Below are 20,977 nucleotides of genomic sequence, written 5' to 3'. Positions count from 1 at the left end.
TCTACCTAAGATTGACTCTGCCCTCCTTTTTCCTCCTCTGTTTTTATTTTTCTAAAGAGTGACTTTTTCTAAACTGACATTAGCTTAAACTTATTTTTTAACTGAGCCCAGCCACGTGGGACTGTTGACTTCATAAACTCCTTGCAAGTGATTAGGGGCGGGGCCGTTGTGGGAGCTCAGAGATCAGCAGTGTGATGATTGAAGAGCCGTACCCTTGGCCTAGACAAATCCCACTTGAAATCTGGGCGCATGTGGTTTTGTTTAACACCATGCTCAACCGACTCATGGTATGGGTTTGTGACCATCAGGCATTTGTTGTTGATATGTGAGGTCACCACAGTAGGGGTGTTTGTCAACCAAATTAAACTTCCTCTTAATGACCTAAAATAATTGATTTGGAAGGCCGTTAAATGGGCCAGGGCAACGTGTAAGCAAGCTGAAATCCGACATTTTCTGCACAAATTAATGCATGTTGTTGTTCTGTTTGTTTTTGTTTTTCTTTTGTTGGGGAAAACGTCGCTGGCCCATGGGCTTTTTGAGCAGTCAGTGAACCCGAGTTTGAATCCCAACTTCGCCATTTATCTCTGTAATTTGGGCAAGTTGCTGAGCTTCTGTGGGTGTGTGCCTTAACATCCCCTTCAGCAAAATGAGGACACCTGCCATAAAGTGATGACAACTAGAAATAATATGACCGAAGTGCCATGAATGTTACTAGACCATCATCCACTGCTAGCTATTATTATTAATAAAATATTTCTAATAGGCATCTCAGGAAGAGAGCTCAACAATCACTTGTACAAAGTGGTCAAACTGTGATGTAGTAAGCATGCCTAATTTCTGCTAAACTAATTTCTCCACACACTACTCTGTTTACTAAAGTTAAACATCCAGAGAGAAAAGTGTGATTAAAAATGGAGTCTATAGATCTCTCTTTACATATTGTTTGATTCTCAGCTGATTTCAAGAGGAACTTAAAGTTGGATACTTAAGATATATGCCGTTTAGGCTACAAAAGAAGTAGGTTTTTTCTTTGGCTGTTGGATTCAGACATTTATGATCTATGTTCAGGCCTTTGCAGGTAGAGCTTGGGACCACCGTTCTATGTTTGTTTAGAAACAAAGGCATTGGCTGGGGGCTTTTCTGAAGTATGATGAACAGTGGCACTGAAGTTTTGTTTTGTGGTTGGAAGTTATCAACATCCCTGAGAGTGGTTTATGTGTCTTGCCTAAAATCCTTCCCTCCATAAACCCAAATATTGACAAAAGCTAAAAGGTGCAGACTGGAGCTATGCCTATACTCCTGGACACTTCCTGAGCCAAATATAATGTCTGTTAAACCTTGGTGCCTAGGAGTCAATTGTTTCCAAAGATCCAGTGGTAATACGTTTATATCCTCCCTCTTCAGCACTGAACTGCAAATATTTTGTACTGGCCGAATGGGTTAAATTATGAAGCTTGATAAGTACATATGCACACTACCCATCCCTAGCTTTAGAAGAAGGGGGAAAAAAAAAGAAAGAAAGAAAAAGATAGCTATGATTTTTGGATGTCATCCCAATTTTTAAAAATAAGAGAATTTGGACATTTTGGCATATGGGGTTTTTTAAATGAAATTTCATGGAACTGAAAACAGTCAATTTTAGGTTTCCAAAAATTGTTTAGATTTTCGCTGGTATAAATTTGCTGCACATGGTTTTGGGGAAGTTCTGAGAGATGCATTTGGGACTTTGGGGTTGATTTTATTTTATTTTATTTTATTTTTTGAGATTTGTGATTGAGTTTTAAAAGGTGATTTTTTTCCCCCAACTCAAAGTATAAATCAGGGGAGATCAGAGTTCCATTTTCTAAGGACAGTTTTGGGTAATGACATCATTATGCACTGCTGCACAACTGGACTTGGGGCTGAGTTATTGAGCCTTGTTTCAGCACCATTCGGACACTGCACAGCGTATTCCCCTTCCCTGCCTCAGAGTGATTTTGGTCGTGCCATTAGCAGCAGCTGCTGGTGATAAGCACTGGGAGAGTCACCTGTGTAGGGTCAGGCTTATTGCACATCAAGGTTTGGCCATGTCGGAAGAGAGGGAAGATGCCCAGGAGGGGGCTCCAGGCCACCTGCCGAGTGAAGATCAAAGGGTTGAAAGGTCAGAGGGCTCAGCTCCCTTAACCGTATCTGTCTGTGCAATAACTATTTCAGATTGTAAATCTTAGCGATTTCATTAAGTCCTCCTGGCTGCTACTGGGGCATTGAAATAATAAAATTTTATATCTATTGCCTTTCCTGCCTCTGGCAGCCTGGCTGATACGTTCTCTGCAAGATGGTGGCGTCTTTATGAAAACCTTCCCTGGAATGATCAGAGCAGCATTAATGACGCCTCAGATTGGGAAGTTGGGGTTCACAGGACCTCATCCTCGGCAGGAGGGTGGGGGGTTTATAAGTAAAGAAGACCCACACAAACAATTTAGCAGCCTTTTAGATTGTGTAGCACCTCTCTTCTGAAAAGCAGGTCAGCAAAATATTACCTATTGCTAAATGTTTAATCTTAGGAGGAGGGGTGCACTTTCTCACTGCTGCTGCTTATTAAATAGCCCCTGTTCTAATGACCGCAGGGCCCATCCTTTTCAGCAGTCCCAAGAGCAGCCATACAGGTCTCACTTCTCACTCCGCAGACCTTTTGGGTGCTTTTAGAGACATGTCTCCTGAATATGATTTTCCAAATATTTTTCCTAGATCTTAAAGTTGTTAAGGACTGTGAGGGGCTCCTTGGCTCTTGGGTAGGACAAATCAAAGTAATGGCTGCCCCTTTACTGCCCATATGTTTAAGACCCCCTGTAGTTTGTTTGAAAAGTTAAGAGATTTTCACAGTGAAGGTGCCATTTCTGAAATTTAAAGTGTTCCTTTTCACCGCAAGATAAGTTCACTCTGATTAAGTCCGTAATTCTCACTAAGCCATGTTTATGGGGGCAATAAACAATGTTTCAGCGTGCTTGTTAAATTGGGTTTCCAACCTCTCCACTCTTTAAAAATTGACATTTCAAATAAAAGGCAGGTGGAGATGGGAGTCGGGCTTCGCGGTGCTTAGTGATGAATGAATGATGGCAAGTGGTGGTTGTATGGGAGGAATGAGGTCCTATTTTATGGCAGGGTGACCCCAAACCATTTGGGGACTAGGCAATCAACATCCGCTTACACTCCCAGTGAAACTCTTAAATTCAAGTTCTATTGTTTCAATGTGGATGGATGCTATTTTGAACTACTGCCAGACACTTTATGCTCATTATTTAATTTTCATAATGCATCTGTGCTCTGGTAGTGGGGCCCCTATTTTACAGATGATGAAATATAGGCACAGAGAGGTTAAGTAACTTGTCCAAAGTCACACAGCTAATAATTAGAAGGAGCAGGATTCAAACACAGTTATTTCATTGCGTGAAACAGTTTAGTGTGTACAAAACAAAACTATTATGCTGGCCCTACTTTTAGGGCTTGCTTGCCACTGTGTTTCAGCACTTTGGTAAGTCTGTGCAGGGAGGTCACAAGAGACGTGTGGAGGTGGCCACTGTCCTCAGTATTTGCTCAGCACCAGCTCTGTGCCTGGAAGGTGGAGTAGGCTGCACAGCGAGGAGAAAGGCACCAGGCTTTGGGGTCAGGCAGTCCCAAGCTCAAATCTTAACTCTGATACTCTAGGATCTGGGGCAAGTTACTATACCTCTTGGAGCTTCAGGTTGTTCTTCTGTAAAATGTGAATAATAAAGCTCATTTCAAGAGGTTGCTTTGAGGATGTTTTAAAATAATATATTCTAAAATACAGGTAAATATAAAATACAGTATTTAAAAACTCAGCAGTGCTTCACAGGTACCAGTGGTAAGCATTACCACAGTGTGTGTGAATAGCGTAAGATTAAAGCAGTTATTTTAAGGGGGAGGTGATAGCACACAGGAAACTTCACTAAACAAGTTTTAACTGTGGGTCAAAGAATCTGTTGTCCACTCTGCTTGGCATGGGGTTTAGAGATGACAACTTGAGGCGGGGATAGGAATAGTCAGGAGGGTTTTCTAGAAGAGCAGGATCTGGTTGGTAGCGGTAACGTGGCGAGCTATGTCTGGGCCATGCTTCTCATCTTATGGAATGCTCTGCCATCTCATCGCATATTTGTGCTTTGCAGCTGTGGGGAAAGGTGTTGACACTTTCTTGTCCTCTTTTTACACATGAGGAAACTGAGTCTGCAGCAGTGGGAAGCCTGCTCCAGTTTGAGACAAAACACCAGCAGATCAGAGTGTGAGTGGGCTCACCCCTCCATTCTGGATGGCGGAGCAGAGGCCAGGCTGGATGGAGGTTCTGTGTTGGGGTGGATTTCTGGAGTGGACCTGCTAGGAGAACTGGCAGAACCCAGCTCCCAGAGGTGGACCAGCTGGCACTGACCGAGCATCTGCTCGATGGTGGACTCTGTATGAAAGACGTGTTCCCAGTGTCTTCCCCCAATCTTTTCAACAACCCTAAAGGTAAAGAGCATGATCCCGGCTCACAGCAAGGAAAACTGGTGCTAGAGAAGGCTGAGTGCCTTGCCTGAAGCTGCCTAGCTTGTAAGTGAAAAGGCCAGGACCCCAGCCTGGGCCCAGGACCACAGAGGGGAGAGAATGGGGCTGGTGGGTGAGTGGGGGATGGTCCACTGGAGAGAAGTCTCTTCTGCTGCATACTACTGTGCCCTTTCTCAGATCCACCCGCAGCCCATCCACGAGGAGAGGCAGGGAGCCCCTTGAGTTCAGAGATCACGGTTTAATCGTCTCTGTGTCCCTAAGACCTAGCGTAGTTGACATGAATGACAGCTCCATACGTGACGCACCAAATGAGTGAGTGAATGAACACCCAGTGGATCGATGGCCAGGAAAAGGGGCCATTGGAGAAAAAGCCCCTTTGCTGACCTGGCTTGAGAATCCCTGGACTTGTTAATGAGAGTCAGTGCCTATTACCTTGTGAGGGGTGGATTTGGCCTGACCTGGGAGGTGCTTACACCACTTCCCTCCTCTGCCAAGCTTCTGTTTCTGTTTAAAGCACACTGGGAAATTCCAGCGGTGTTTTCAGGGCTCCTCTGAACTGTCAGGCTTAGATTTTTAATTTCGTGGAGCAGGAAGGAGCAAATCAGTGACTCTTGGCTCCAAAGAAAAGCCACTACGTTCATCAACTGCTTGGCAGCTCGATGACCTTTGGGGCCTGTGGAAGGGAAGGAAAATGTCACTCTTCCCTCTGTGTGTATCTGAGATTTCAGGAGGGAATAAAGAGTTTAGAATACCTGAATGTTTGCCTTTCCTTTCCTGTCCTATCCACTTTCCCTCTTATTTCTCTTTCCTTTCCTCCTAGGAGGCCACCAGCTTCCCATGCTGTTCTTTGTTATGTACTCATATATATGCGCATGCATTTGGGCACATTTTGTGCATGCTGTGTAGTGGAAAGAACACTGGCTCATGGAACCCAGATTCAAATCCTTTCTCTGATGCATCCAGTTGTCAGAACACGGGCAAATTATTTAATCTTTAGCCTTCTTTCGTCATCCATCAAATAGGTGTGATTCTGTGGGAAACTCTCCCCTCCCTGGGAATTTTAGTGGTGTCTGAGCCAGGCATCAAAATACTTCAGGGCTTGATTCATCTGGTATGCCTAACAAAGGTCTGTTATATTAGTTGCTCAGTATGTTTGTTGATTGAAACAATGTGTCAGAGCAAATAATGCCATGCCTTGAGTGGAACAAAGGTATTGGTGTTCTTCTGAATGCCTAGAAGTGTTTCTTAGCCGTGTGACTTCGGACCAGTTATTTTACCTCTCTGACCCTCAGTATCCCTCTCTCTCCACAGGGACTTCATGGGGATTACATTAAATGATACATGTAAAGAGTTGGGCTGTGGGAGGAACACAGCAGCTAGTGACTGTAATTTTGTTGTTACGTGTGTCAGTAAGATGATGGATGCAGAGCATGTCATACAGTTCCTGATACACACAGGCCTCTGTAACATTGGCCGTGGCTTGGACTGATATGTAGCCATAGGAGTGCAGTTGGAGAAGAAAGGCATGTATTAGTCCATTCTCACACGGCTATAAAGAACTAACTGAGACTGGGCAATTTATAAAGAGGTTTAATTGGCTCAGAGTTCTGCAGGCTGTACAGGAAGCATGGCCTGGGAGGCCTCAGGAAACTTACAATCATGGTGGAAGGCGATGGGGAAGCTGCCACATCCCACATAGCCAGGAGGAGGAAGAGAGAGAGACGGGAATGCTACACGCTGTCAAACAACCAGATCTTGCGAGAACTCACTCACCATCACAAGAACAGCAAGGGGGAAATCAGCCCCTATGATCCAGTCATCTCCCCCCAGGCCCCTCCTCCAACACTGGGAATTACAACAGGGCATGAGATCTGGGTGGGAACACAGAGCCACACCATATCAAGGCAGCTGCTTGGAACCCAGAGACAGTCATTTAGAATAAAGTTTTGATTAATGAGCTACTAAGATGTAATTTTTGGTTTAATTTTAGCCATATTCTCTCCCTTTAAAAAAAAAAAAAAAAAAAACAGAAAAGCTCCCAAGAAGTCATACTTACAGGGGACATACAGTATAATGTCAGGAATCACATCAAGTATGCCCCTCTCAGAGAAGGATCAACTTATACCAGACTTAGTTTAAACAAATGCAAAGCACGTTGTAGGCGTCATAATAAACATGTGAGGATGCTGTGCCCTCTCAGAGCAAAGTGTCTTTGCAGGAAGCCAGCCTAGACCCTTCTCCTTTGCTTGGAGTCCCATTACTGGTCTCAGAGGTGCTGCCTTGGGCGCTGTCTTGGCCATAAGAGAGTAGATGATGCTTACCGGCTTTGGGCGTCACCCCAGAAGGGAACTTTTTACTTAATCCTCTCACAACCCTATGTAACGAGTGGTGATAGACCCATTTTATGGATAAAGAAATTGAGGTTCAGCTAGGATTAAATCATTTATCCTGGGTCCTGTAACTAGGAATTGAGGAAGATAAAATCCCAAGCCCAATCTACCTGACTCATTCTCCTCCTCAGGACTGCAAAGGCATCTCAGAAGGACCCCAACAGTGTTGTGGCTTTGCCCTTCCCTGGAGGGAGTCAGTGCAGACTGAGAAGCAGTGTGTGTCCTGGAGCTGTCAGCCTTCACAAACACGTTTTCTAACAGTAAAATAGAGTCTCAATTGAGTCACTTTTATTGTAGAATTATTGCTATCTTGATTTTTTATTATAATAACTCATATATAGTGCTTCTGATATACCAGACACTATCCTAGGTATTACACATATATTAACTCATTTAATTCCAAAACAATCTGGTGAAGTCCATTGTGTTTTTTTTGTTTGTTTTTTTGGTTTTTTGGTTTTTTGGTTTTTTTTTTTTTTGGTAAACATTTTCTTGAAGTGTGAGGAAAAGATGCACCCATCCTAAATGTACAGTTAAAGCCAGGCAAAGTGGGGCACAGTGGCATGCACCTGTAGTGCCAGCTGCTCAGGAGGCTGAGGCAGGAGGATCACTTGAGCCCAGGAGTCCAAGTCCAGCCTGGGCAACACAGCAAGACCTCATCTCTCAAAAAAGATAAAAAATAAAAAAATAACCAAACCAACACAGAAACCCACTAAATGTACAGCTAGTTGAGTTTTTACAAGGTGGACATATACATGTAACCACCACCCAGATATTGAAACAAAATATTACCAGTCCCCTAGAAACTCCTCTTGTACCCTGTTCTAGTCAGTTTCCCCCCAGCCCAAGGATGACCACTGTCCTGGATGTCAGTGCTGTTTTCATCTCATTATACAGCTAGGGAAACTGAGGCACAGGAAGTCTAAGTAATTTGCCCAAGGTAGCGCAGTTTTCATTGGCAGAGTTAGGAATCAGACTCAGGTAGTCTGGCTCCAGAGAATGCACTTTTATATGAGACGTAGCCAAGAAAAGAACAATCGCTTGGTGGCAGTTTAATGTTTAATAGCACAAGAGTATAATAGTAGAGACTTACTCACATTTTCCTTTGTTCTGAAAATCAGCTGTTTAAATCCTTAGTCTTAGAACTCTAATCCATTTTATTGACACAACTTGCAAATTGCAAGGATAGAAACTTGCCTTTAATAGCCCCACATTTATTGATCACTTATTGCAATCAGACATTGTGTTAAATTTTTCATACCTCTTATCTCACTAAATCCTCGCAACACAGCTGTGCAGTATTATCCCCATTTTATTGATAAGAAAACTGAGGCTCAGAAGTGAAGAATTTGCTGACGTTTACACAGTACAGAAGCAAGACTTGAATCTGGCTGTCTTGTTCCAGACCCACAGTCTTGATCGCTGTGTTAACTCCTATCTGGCTTTCTGTGTCCACTGTGAATTAATTCTACACTAATTAATCATGCTAATTTTACATGATTGTTATCATTGCCATCATTATTATTATTCCCATTGCACTTCCTTGAGCAGACTCTGATTTGCTTTTGTTGAGCTGACATTGTCCATTCGGGCTTACGTTGACATCTGCTGCCAGGCAGGCCTCCCAGTAGAGTGGATCTAGCCACAGTCATTTCTCATTCCCCAGTTAATGAGCACTTGCCTTGTGTCAGGCACTGTGCTGGGCACTGGAGACAAATAAGACACAGCTCTGCCCTGGCGATGGTCCTGGTCTAAGGACAGCAGAAAAGATTCACCCAGTGCTGGCCTGTTTACTCTATGTGTGTCACCTCCCTGAACCACACAACCTCCATCCTAGAAAGGGTGTCCAGTTTTGCTGCACAGCTGTTGGAGGAGCAGAGGCAGAACTGAGCCCCTGCTCCTCAATGTCCAACCCTGCACTCCCAAGCCGGCTGAGTGCTGCATGCTCCTGGCCATTCTTCGGATCACCTGGGTGACATTGCCAGTGCACAGCATTGCCCTTCATCTTGTGGCTTGCTTCTAAGTACTACCTTTTTCTCACTAGCTGCCCAATTCCCTCCCTGGACAGGTAGGGCACTCCCCACCCCAATCTGTGTGGGCAGCTGGTGTGGTTTTAATTAGTGTAGCTGATATTATTTTATATTTTAGGGAGGAAATCCCATTGTTTTCATACAACCAACTCTAGAAAGTAAGGCTCAACACCATCTTGGCTACAGGAAAGAAACCAAAGAGAGAGTGTTTATTAAACAGACCCCCTCCTTTGTATAGGGAAGTCTATCAGAATCTCTAGGGACATCGGTTTTTTATGTTTATCCTAAGAGGGCATGACTTGAAAAAGTTAAAAATCCTGGACTAGACGAAAAAGGAAAGGGACAGGGAGCCAAACACAGCCACAGATCAGAATGTACACTGAGGGGTGGCCCTGGGGAGAGTCGCCTTGTAGCATGGCATTCATTCACCATTGTTCACACACTCTTACCTTGTATGGTTGGCTGTGGTTTTATTCTGTGTTCTGGAGAGAGTGCTAATGTGTTTATCAACTTCATTAAGGTATAATTTATCACAACTCATCCATTTAAAGTATATGGTTCAATGAATACCTTCATTGGGGTATATTTATCACAACCCATCCATTTAAAGTATATGGTTCAACGCATTTTGACAGTTTTATACGATCATGAAACCACCACAATAAAGATATAGAATATTTTCATCACCCTCAAAGATCATTTGTTTTTATTTAACAAACACAAAAAAAGTGTTTTTATTTAACAAACACTTATCTTGCACTTCCCATGTGCCAGGCACTACTCCAAGTACTTTAAAATATTAACCCATTGAATCCTCACAAGTCTGTGAGGTAGGTACTGTTATCCCCTGTTTATCAAGGAGGCAACTGAGGCACAGAAAGATTAAGTGACATGCCCAAGTTGGCACAGCTGGTGGATGGTAGAGATTAATTGGAACCCAGACTGGCTTTGGATCTATGTTCTTCACCTCTAGGCTCTGCTGCCTCGCCTCTCATTCATTCATTCATTCATTCATTCATTCATTCATTCATTCATGAATTGTCTGCTCTTGGGCAAATATTGGGGTAGGAGTTGAGAGTAGAGAAATCTGATTCTCAACCCCCAGAAGCCCGTAGACTAGGGAAGGAATCAGATACCTACCTAAGTAACTCACCATCAACACGTTATTCTAATTTTGCAGATAAACCGTAGGGGAGCACACACAGGTCATGGGAGGCTTGCCGCTGCCTCAGTCTCTCCAGCCAGGCATGGCTGAGGTCTAGGAACCATTGGAGGAGAGGGGACAGGCAAGCAAGAGAACTGATGAGCACCTGTTAGGGCCATTCTGGGAATTATGCTGAATCTTTTACATACATTAGCCTATCAAAGCCTCACACGACTCCGTGAGATAGGTGGTGGTATGATCTCCATTCTACAGGTGAAAACCTGGAGGATTTATACAGCCAAGTCAGTTGCCTACAGTAAGCCCCCTGGTCAGGGACAAGCCAGAGGTGAAATACTAGAGCTGGTGTCCTCTCAGCTGCCCCTGACCACCCCCCATACTGCGGGTTTTTCCTTTCCTGGCCTGAAAGGCAGGGGTCAAGTTCAGACTGTCTGTGACAAAGCAGAAAGAAGAAGACATTCTTCATTAACAATATATATGGGAAAGTGCCATTTTTTTGTGTGCGTTTCTCTATGTAAGAAATGCCATTTGGAAAGCCAGTGTGCATGTCAGTTTTTTTTTGTTTTTTTTTTTTTTTTTTTCATTCTGAGAAAAAGCCTATAGAGTCTGGTGGGGGGAAGGGTTTGCAGCTGGCAGGAGCTTTGGCATATGCTGTAACTAAAAAGAGAGGGAATGTGTTGGTGGGACAAGCTACCGGAGAGCTGTCTCGGTGTGCCGCGGTACTAGTAAGTGTTTTAATTGGGTAGGGTTTTTGGAGGACTATTTTGACATCTGCTCGTGTCTTTGCTGATTTTTCTTCACTTATAGTAGGAAACACAAGCTGTGGATAAAATGACTTTAAAATAATTGGAAGTAAAGATATCTCTCTCAAAGTCGAATTTGAGAGGGACACTTTTTAAGAAGTGGAAACTAAATTCCACTTCTAGGAATGCATCCTAAAGCACAAAGCTTTATGCCTACAGATTTCATGACAATATTATATACAGTAATTTCTTCAAAAGTGGAAATAACATCCCACAAAAGGGGCTTAGTTGAGTTTGTTTCCATGTAGTAGGATACACTGTCACAATTAGTAATGATCTACACAAAGTTCTTAATGAAGTGGATCACTGCTTATATCAGAATCAGGGAGAAAATCAGAAGTGTTAAGAATTATTTCAACTGGCCAAACACAGTGGCTCACACCTGCCATCCCAGCACTTTGGGAGGCCGAGATGGGTGGATCACGAGGTCAGGAGATCGAGACCATTTTGGCCAACATGGTGAAACCCCGTCTCTAGTAAAAATACAAAAATTAGCTGGGTGTGGTGGCGCATGCCTGTAATCCCAGCTACTCGGGAGGCAGAGGCATGAGAATAGCTTGAACCCAGGAGGCAGAGGTTGCAGTGAGCCAAGATCATGCCACTACACTCCAGCCTGGCAACAGAGTGAGACTCCATCTTTAAAAAAAAAAAAAAAAAAGAATTATTTCAACTTTGCTTTAACACATAGGAAAGGGAGAATATGGAAGGAAATGGACCAAAACATTGTCTCCAATGGAGGGACTGGGGTAACTGTAATTTTCTTCTTTAAACTTTTCTGTCTTTCCCCCCTTTTTTTTTTTTTTTAGACAGAGAGTTTCACTCTTGTCACCCAGGCTGGAGTGCAGTGGCACCATCTCAGCTCACCGCAACCTCCGCCTCCCAGGTCCAAGCTATTCTCCTGCCTCAGCCTCCCAAGTAACTGGGATTACATGCACCCACCACCACACCTGGGTAATTTTTTGTATTTTTAGTAGAGACAGGGTTTTGCCATGTTGGCCAGGCTGGTCTTGAACTCCAGACCTCAGGTGATCCACCTGCCTCAGCCTCCCAAAGTGCTGAGATTACAAGCATGAGACACCATACCCGGCCTTTCCCATTTTTTTAATAGTAGGCATCTATAATTTTTTTTTTTTTTTTTTTGAGATGGAGCCTCACTTGGTCACCCAGGATGGAGTGCAGTGGAGCGATCTTGGCTCACTGCAAGCTCCGCCTCCCGTTTCATGCCATTCTCCTGCCTCAGCCTCCTGAGTAGCTGGGACTACAGGTGCCCGCCAATACGCCCGACTAATTTTTTTGTATTTTTAGTAGAGATGGGGTTTCACCGTGTTAGCCAGGATGGTCTCGATCTCCCGACTTCATGATCTGCCCGTCTCGGCCTCCCAAAGTGCTGAGATTACAGGCGTGAGCCACCGCACCCATCCTATCTTTTATGATAAAAAGGAAAGTAGTATTTTATGTAAGACAAAGCAGACTCTGAGCGTGTTAATATAACTGTGTCCTGAACAGATAGATACTCATTCTGATGTCTGAGTGATCGGATTAGGGCTATCTTCAGAAGAAAGTCAGCTTTGGGGTCCGACTGCGTTCCCCCTAGCTCTGACTTTGGGCAGCTTGTTTGACCTCTCTGCACCCCCACTTGGTTCCCATGTGGAGATGCTAGTGTCCCTGACTGACGGCGTGGTTAAGATGAGAGGCTCTGGCACCTGGCGATGGTTTGGCTTCCTTCCTCATCCGCGCTTCCCGTCCCCACCCCCAGTTTGAGTGTTTCTTGCCTTTCTTCATTCCCCTGGTTGCCTTGATCCTTTGGGGGACTGGGCACTGTCCGGCGAGCTGGGCTCCAATTCTTTCGTTGGGAACAGTGAGCTTCAGGAAGGCCCTTGAGTCCACGCCAGCCCTTTTAGAAGAGGCCTTGCCACCAGGAGGGCAGCATTGTCCTTCAAGAGGAAACTCTGCCGCCCCAGCTCCTGCCTGGAGCCTGGTGCTTGGGGCATTTTGGTTACTAAGGGGACCCTGGCCTGCTAAGTTAGAAAAAGGGGCCAGGTTTTTTCCTATTCTTCAGCCTACTGCCATTGTTGAAAAAGTAAACACTCCACACAGCTTAACCGGCAAGTCCTCCAGCCAGGAGTGGGAAGAAATCAAAAGCCTATTCCAGCCCAGCGGTGGAGAGCCTACAAGGGCTGGTCTGTGCTGCTGGGGCCCAGTGGCAACGCAGAAACAAGGCCTGATTCTGGTCCAGAATCAACATCCCATTCACGGGGCCTTTCAGCCCTGGAGGCTTCTCTCCAATGGCCATCATCTCCTGCTGCCTTCTGTTTGGGGCTGTTTGGAAGGTCAGAGGAGGCAAAGTAGTTGATTCTGGGGTGCACAGCCCTCTGCTCTGTCCTGGAGGCGGGCGCGTCCTTCAGGATGTTATGAGTCCTTCTCTGATTCTGTTTCCTGTGACTGTGGGCAGCCTTTGAAGTGAGAGACCAAGCAAGAAGGGGCCCCAAGGATTTTTGCCCTCAGGCCATTGCCACTACAGCCTTCCAGACTGACTGTGGCTATTGTGTGTATTATAAAAGTAGTAATAATAGCCACTATTTATTACATCCTACTGTGTGGCCAGCATTATGGGTGTGTTTGCTCTCATCACAGCAGCCCTGGGGGAAGTGAGAGAAGTAGGGTGGCCACAGTTAGCATTTTAATTTTACAGACAAAGCCAATTAGTAGACACATCACCTTGGGCAAGCTACTTCTTGGAGCCTCAGTTACTCATCTATGAAATGGGGATAATGATATCTCACCTCCAGCCCCATGGATGGAATGAAAGCATCTGTGTGGCAGTGCTCTGTGAGCCTGAGGTGTGACATCAGTGAAAAGGAGGGCTGTTCATGCTATTTTGGTACCTTCCTGCTAGCACACTGCTGGGCATTTGGCCTGTTGGGTTGCAGAGTGAGGCAGCTAGGGAGTCCTGGACAATCCCCTGTGAATCTCAGCGTTCTTCTGTGTAAAATGGAGATTATGCTTCAAATAACAAAAGCGCTGTAAAATACGAACTTGTTTTTCGTATCATTAGGTTGGTGCAAAAGTAATTACGCTCTGCCGTTACTTTGGTAAAAACTGCAATTACTTTTGTACCAACCCAATATGATCAAAGTTCTCCATTCGCTGATATCTTTTTACCCTATAAATAAGGCAGCAGGTAATAATGGGTGTTGGGGTTTGGAGGAAAGAATAAACTCCTGCATCAGCAATTGTGTCCCTCCTCTGTGGTTCTCAGCCCATAGTAAGCACTTAGAAATTGATGGATAGGTTTGTGGATGAGCCCCAGAGGCCTGGAGAAGTTAGTGGATAGCAGGAGTTGGAGGCTCTGATGGTGTTAAGTGAAAAGGTTCCAGGATTCTGCTGCCTGGGAGTGTTTTTTCAACCCTACGAGGCTTGTGACCAGCGTGGCTCCACCCTCCTGCTGGGAAGAATCTTGAAATGTTTACTTAGGTACCATGTTCTGCCCTAGAGGCTGGGATTTAAGAGAGTGAATGTCAACCATATTAATGTGCACTTACCAGGTGTCAGTCATGTTGTCAGGGGCTGATTATTTTGCAGTGGTGAGCCACAGATGAGCCCCTGAAGGAGCCCACACCCCAACAGGGGAGGCAGAGAGGTGCTGGGGCTCAGAGTGACAAGGGCTATGTGGAGGTCAGTCTCCCTGTGGGTGTCTGACGATGAGGAGGTGGATGGTGCAGTGCAGAGAGCATGGCCTGGGGAGGCAGCCGGGCCTGTGGTTTCTTCTGCCTCTTACCTCAGCGCGCTGAACTTCATCTTCCTCAAATTTCGAACATTGAGGGCAATAACATCCACTTTACAGGGGTTGGTAAGAATTAAATGAAATAAGGTGAGTGAAGCACAGAGCAAGAGCTAGGAAGCTTCTAGTATATGCTACTTGTCCATTTCCAGGGCATTGGAAACTGGAGCTTGAGCAGCCATTGGATGTCTGCCTCCATTGCCAGCCTACACCGTGTTCTGGGGTGAATTAGGAAAAGGCATCTGCCCCCTTTCCCCGACTGGTGCCACTCAGCAGGCACGTGGGTTGGCAGATTTCAGCCCTAGCTTAGGTGGTTGGCATCTGAGGAGTGCCTACCTGCACAGCCATGTGCAGCATGCTCAGAGGTTGACCAGTAATGGAATTGATCCTTTATATGCAGTGACCACAGGTCCCATCGTGTGCCTGTTGCCCTGGTGTAAGATGAGGTCTTTCACATCCAAATGTATCCCAGTTTAGACAGCAAATGATAGGATCTTTCTATGCAAAATAAAATAAAGACAATAGTTCTAAAGCCTCTGACTCAAAAGGAATGTGCTTGATATGTAATGGGGAGGGAGGATTGAATGGGACCAGGAGTGGCGGGTAGGCAGGAGAAACACAAAGATGGATTCTTAGTAGTGGATAAGTAGTGTGATTAAAAATTTGAAACTCAGGCTACACCCTGTCTTGGACTCACACAGGCTATGGGGAATTGCTGCCAGATTGCGGGGAGGATTCTTTTTTTCTCCATATTGTCCGTTCATCCCTTCTCCTGTCACCAATCATGAAAACCTTGTAGGCATGAGTTTCCCTCATCCTTTCTATTACTGTGCCAATAGAATAATGGCTTATGGCCAGAGCTTCTGAGCCATTACTAGCTGGATATCTGTGGAAAATTGAACCAAATTGAAAGTGTGACCTTCCTACTTGGCATTTAAGGGAAGTGTTAACAGTAGGCCACACACAATATTCCATACCCAAGAATGACAGGATCCAAAAGAGAGATGGGCAAGTAGCCTTTGTTAAATTAGGGGGCTGGATTGAATGGGGATATCACGAGAACATAGCCATATATCAGCATTCCTGGGGCCAGAGCTTTTGACCTCAGCGTCTGTTAAATGTATAGGGGAAAAATGATGATGGGATGTAATGATCCCTCTTACTTTCTGGCTGTGTGACCTGGGGCATGTTACTGAGCCTCTGTGAACCCTTTTCACTCCTGGTACTTGGGGATAATCATGCAAGCTCACAGAGATTTTATGAGAGTTCAGTGAGCTAACAAATGTGAACCTCCTACCATTGGGCCTGCTGCAGAGTAAGACTTTGGCAAATGTCACTTTTCTTCTCTGTGCCTCTTCCCCAGAGAAGGCAGGGGAAGTGTGTCTTGATGGCACCTCAATGACCTTCTCTTCTGGATTTTTTTCTCCTTGCAGAAAGTCAGAAACATGGCCCTGGATGATGTCGTGATCCTGAATGTGGACACCAACACCCTGGAAACCCCCTTCGATGACCTCCAGAGCCTCCCAAACGATGTGGTAGGTATCTGAGCTCGCGAGGATCTAACTTCTGTGAGCTCCTGCAAAGAAATGAACGTGACTTTGGGACATGGGGAAGGAGAGGAAATAGCCAAGGTTTTCCTGTGACCTGAGAACTGCAGTTTGTTTCTCCATTGAAACCTTTGTCTCAGTGTAGAAAGTTAGAAGGTGACCAGGCGCGGGGGCTCACACCTGTAATCCCAGCACTTTGGGAGGCCGAGGCGGGTGGATCACTTGAGGTCAGGAGTTCAAGACCAGCCTGGTCAACATGGTGAAACCCCGTCTCTACTAAAAATACAAAAATTAGCCAGGCATGGTGGCGCATGCCTATAATCCCAGCTACTCGGGAGGCTGAGGCAGGAGAATCACTTGAACCCGGGAGGTGGAGCTTGCATTGAGCTGAGATTGTGCCACTGCACTCCAGCCTGGGTGACAGAGTGAGACTGACTCCATCTCGAAAAAAAAAGATAGAAAGTTAGGGCCCACGCCTGTAATCCCAGCACTTTGGGAGGCCGATGTGGTGGATCATGAGTTCAGGAGAGCGAGACCATCCTGGCTAACATGGTGAAACCCCGTCTCTACTAAAAATACAAAAAATTAGCTGGGCGTGGTGGCACGTGCCTGTAGTCCCAACTACTCAGGAGGCTGAGGCAGGAGAATTGCTTGAACCTGGGAGGTGGAGGTTGCAGTGAGCTGAGATCGCTCCACTGCCCTCCAGTCTCGGTGACAGAGCAAGACTCCATCTCAAAAAAAAAAAGAAAGAAAGTTATAAGGTGGTTTACTTTTTGAGTCTATTTTGCTCTTGAACTTTTATAAGAAAGACTGTGAAGCGACCTTAGTGTCTAGACCTCTCCTCTGACGGTCTCGCCACCTCTCCCCAGCACATTGCCACCTCTAGAGATCAGGACAGCTCCCTCCGAGTAACACCACAGAAGGCAGCTGGCGGGGTTTTCAGTGTGAACAATTTGGGGTACTTCAAACCTACATTTTTTTCCTAGACCATCATCAAATAGCCTTTTCCCTGCATAGTAGAGTATCAGGTGCCAGTGCTCTCAGTGTAGCTGTGCACCCTCTGCGTCACACTTTGTTGCCTCAGGTCTACACAGAATGTGGGTTCTATTGAGCAAGAAGTAATTGGCTGCCACATTTGCCACACTAACATCTGCCTATATACCCGTCTCCTGTTGCTACTTGGAGCAGCCCTGTAGGCAGCTGTGTGAGGTAGACCCATTCTCCCCTTGTCCATGCCGGTGAGGATTGGGCCTCACCAGCAAGCATGGTTTTATCATTTCTGCTTTGACCTTCGTAGCTCTGCCTGCAAGAAGATCTGTAGAATTATCCTGACTTCTAGAGTGAAAAGGGTTGTTGTTCCTGGCCATGTGGTGCTCATATGTGTCCTGGTCGGGGGAGTGTTTTACCTGGTGGGCATTGATGCACCATCACTGCCAGGAGCCCCAGTGGCACCCTGTGGGTAGCTGTCTGAAAGGATTGCTGTTTGTTGATGAATGTCTTGCAGGATAATTTCTTTCCTTTTTTTTTTGAAACAGCATCTGGCTCTGTCACCCAGGCTGGAGTGCGGTGCGCTATCTTAGCTCACTGCAGCCTCTGCCTCGTGGGCTCAATCAATCCTCCTACCTCATTCTCCCAAGTAGCTGGGACTATAGGCACATGCCATCATGCCCAGCTACTTTTTGTAGAGACAGAGTCTTGCTGTGTTTCCCAGGCTGGTCTCATACTCCTGAGCTCAAGCAATCTGCCCATCTCAGCCTCCCAAACTGCTGGGATTACAAGCATGAGCCACTGTGCCCAGCCATAACAGTATTTCAAACTTCTCTACACCTAACCCACTGTGAGATTTTGGGGGAGTCATTTGTACCCTACAGCAGTGCTCCACTTATAATTCAGCAGTGGCTGCCATTCACTGGCTTATTGCACTGAGCTCCCATCATTGACCTCTCATTGACTCTTCATGCCACTCTGAGGATGGTCTTTTCCTTACTCCTGCTTGACCCGTAGAGCTAGAGAGAGGTGGAGCCAAGGTGTGAACTCAACCCTGTGGGTCTACAGAGCCCATGTGGCCCCTTTGCCCTACTAGGTGTCTTCTGCATTTGGGATGTCATTCATCCTGAATGACAGTATTGTAGCCCTGTGGAACAGGTGATCTCTCCCTTCTACAGAGAGGAGAGAACCTCAGAGAGCATGTGCCTTGCCTTAAATCCTGTAGGTGATTAGGGGCACGGCTGAGATTGGACCCCCAGTCTGTGCTGCCTCTACTCTGTGTATCCCGCCTCCCTCTGAGGCAGCAAGAGACGACAGAACTTAGGAAAAATTAAAGTGTGAGACAGGCAGGAGGACCTATAAGGTGTGAGAATCATGTCAGGACAGAGTACATGGTTGGTACCCTAGGGCCTACTAGCTATAATTTGAGTTCTTTTGGTCCAAGGAATGTGAGGCTCCCATCCCTGTTTCCCTTCAGTGGACGAGCACCTCTTGAAGCCATGGATATCTTAGGCATGGACCTGGCAATTGCCTAGTGAATGTGGGAAGTGAACCTGAGGTCTGTCAGGTGCAGGAAATGGCCAAGGGCCCTGTGGCAGCATGAGATGAGTGACTGGCAGCTCAGAAACCATGGAGTGGACTGACTGGTCCCACCTGCACTGCTCTGACCCTGTGCTGGCACTGAGCAGCAAAGAGAAAGCAGATCTTCAAAGACTGTATGTCAGTAAGGGAAACAGATATGTCAATTACATATCCATTACAGTGTAGCATAATAGGGACCACAGGGAAATAGGAATCGGGCACAGAAGGGCCCAGGAGACAGAGTAACAAAATTTGGGGGAGGATAATGGAGTCTTTCTGAAGATGGCAAATTCCAAGATGCCTTTTAAATGACAAGTAAGGTAGCCTCGGGGAATGAAAGTAACTTGGGTGAGTTATTTTCCCTCTTTGAGCCTCAGTTTTCCACATTAAAAGAGGAGTACCAGGCCTGCTCTCAGGATTATTATGGCAAACAGTTATGGTAATGATTATCAAATGCCTGGCACAGTGCTTGCATGTTGTCGGTGTTCAAGAAATGGTACCTGCATTTGTTTTTAATAAAATTGTTGCTGATAATTACAGGCAAGGTTGGAGGACAGTTAATAACCTCCATGTCCTGACAGTCTCAGCCTGCACAAATGGGACCTCCTCTATGCAAGCTGGTTTGTAACAGGGTTGAGAATGTTCTGCAGCAGTGGTTTCCAGCTTGGGCCTCTCATTAAGGATTCTGAAGATTGTAATGGGGGGGATGTGGTCTGTAAGGTATTTATTGTATTTCAGTGGAATTCACAGCTTTGATTCTGTGATGCTACATGAGCTATCAAGAGGAGAAATCATGCCCTGCCTGTCTTTGTGTCCCCTGCATTTAGCATAGGACCTGGTAATTTTAGTGTATCAGCCTATCCATCATTGACCTTAAAGTCTCCCGTTTTGCCAAAGCTGTGTGTTTACTCTGACAGATTCTGCTTCTTAAGCATTTGGTAAATCCACATCCTCTTCCTCATCCCTCCTAAACACCACCTAATCTAAGCTTTTATTTTCCTCCTGCATTATTAGCAGCAGACTCAAGACTGGTTCATTGACTCCAGCCTCATCCCTCCAATCTTTTCTCCTCATGCCCCAGGGTGACCTTTCTAAAAACATAAACTCCATTTCCCACCTACCTAAAACTATTCCATCAGTGAATGTAATTTTTCAAAAAAACATTTAAGGACAAAAAAATTCTCCTATAACTTCCCGTTACCTAGAGATTCAAGGCAACTTCCCTTTGTTGGCTTTGAAATCAGACAGACCTGTTTTCACATCCTGACTTCCTCACTTCATGTCCGTGTGATCTTGGGCAAAATTACTTCAGCTCTCTAAGCCTTAATTTCCATATAAGGTTGTTTGAGAATTAAATGTAATATATATAATATATTTAAAACATCTATCAGCACAATCGACAGTAGCTGATGATGATGAATTACGGATGTGAATTATGATCAGCATGGCATTCAGGCCTCCTTCATGATATCCCCCTGTTTTTGTTTTTCCATAGCTGTGTTTCTCTCCCCTCCCTGCTTTAAACTCTGTACTGCAGGTTTTTAGAACTGTTAACGGTTGTCCCAAATTTACATGTTGTTTCATAACTTCATACTTTGTGTACAGCATTTCTTTTGTCCCAATGTCTTACCTCATCTATTAATCTCTTACTCTTCAAGACCTGCTCTCAAGTATTTAATCACACACACACACACACACACACACACACACACACACACACACACACACGTACACACACAGAATCTTTTCTGACCTTCACATAGATTTGACCATATCTTTCTCTGTCCCCACAGCCCCTGTGTACCTTGTTTAAGTGTACTGATTTATTACCCATTTCCCTTTTACTTGTGAGTTTTTTGGGGGAGCAGTAATTGAGTTTTATTCATCTTTGTTTTCCAAGGATCTAGCAGCCACTGAATAGATAGATGGAAGGATAGAAGGCACATATGGATTGGGTTATTATGGTAGATGAAATATTGTAAAACATGGCATCTATGCTGGAAATTTTATTAAAAGGGGCTTTGGGCCAGACATAGTGGCTCATGCCTATAATCCCAGCATTTTGGGAGTCTGAGGCAGAAGGATTGCTTGAGGCCAAGAATTCAAGTTTGCAGTGAGCTGTGATTGCACCACTGCTCTCCAGCCATTATAGAATAATTG

At 45.2% G+C, this 20,977-nt stretch overlaps 1 protein-coding gene across 14 annotated transcripts in view; it reads left to right on the top strand.

Annotated features, from left to right (window-relative positions):
- Window positions 1-20,977, top strand: part of LOC105463895 (DENN domain containing 1A) — a 547,224-nt gene that overhangs the window by 329,415 nt on the left and 196,832 nt on the right. For all 14 annotated transcript variants that reach the window (XR_011612854.1, XM_071078302.1, XM_071078304.1 and 11 more), the window contains one exon: window positions 16,136-16,237. Coding sequence is in view for 13 of the 14 variants with exons in the window: in XM_071078302.1 (XP_070934403.1) it covers window positions 16,136-16,237 (102 nt within the window). In the remaining variant the exon portion in view is untranslated. The remainder of the gene's footprint in view (window positions 1-16,135; window positions 16,238-20,977) is intronic.

The sequence above is a fragment of the Macaca nemestrina genome, chromosome 14, assembly GCF_043159975.1.
Source record: "Macaca nemestrina isolate mMacNem1 chromosome 14, mMacNem.hap1, whole genome shotgun sequence".
Taxonomy (NCBI): Eukaryota; Metazoa; Chordata; class Mammalia; order Primates; family Cercopithecidae; genus Macaca; species Macaca nemestrina.
This window is presented reverse-complemented; position numbering and strand designations above follow the sequence as displayed.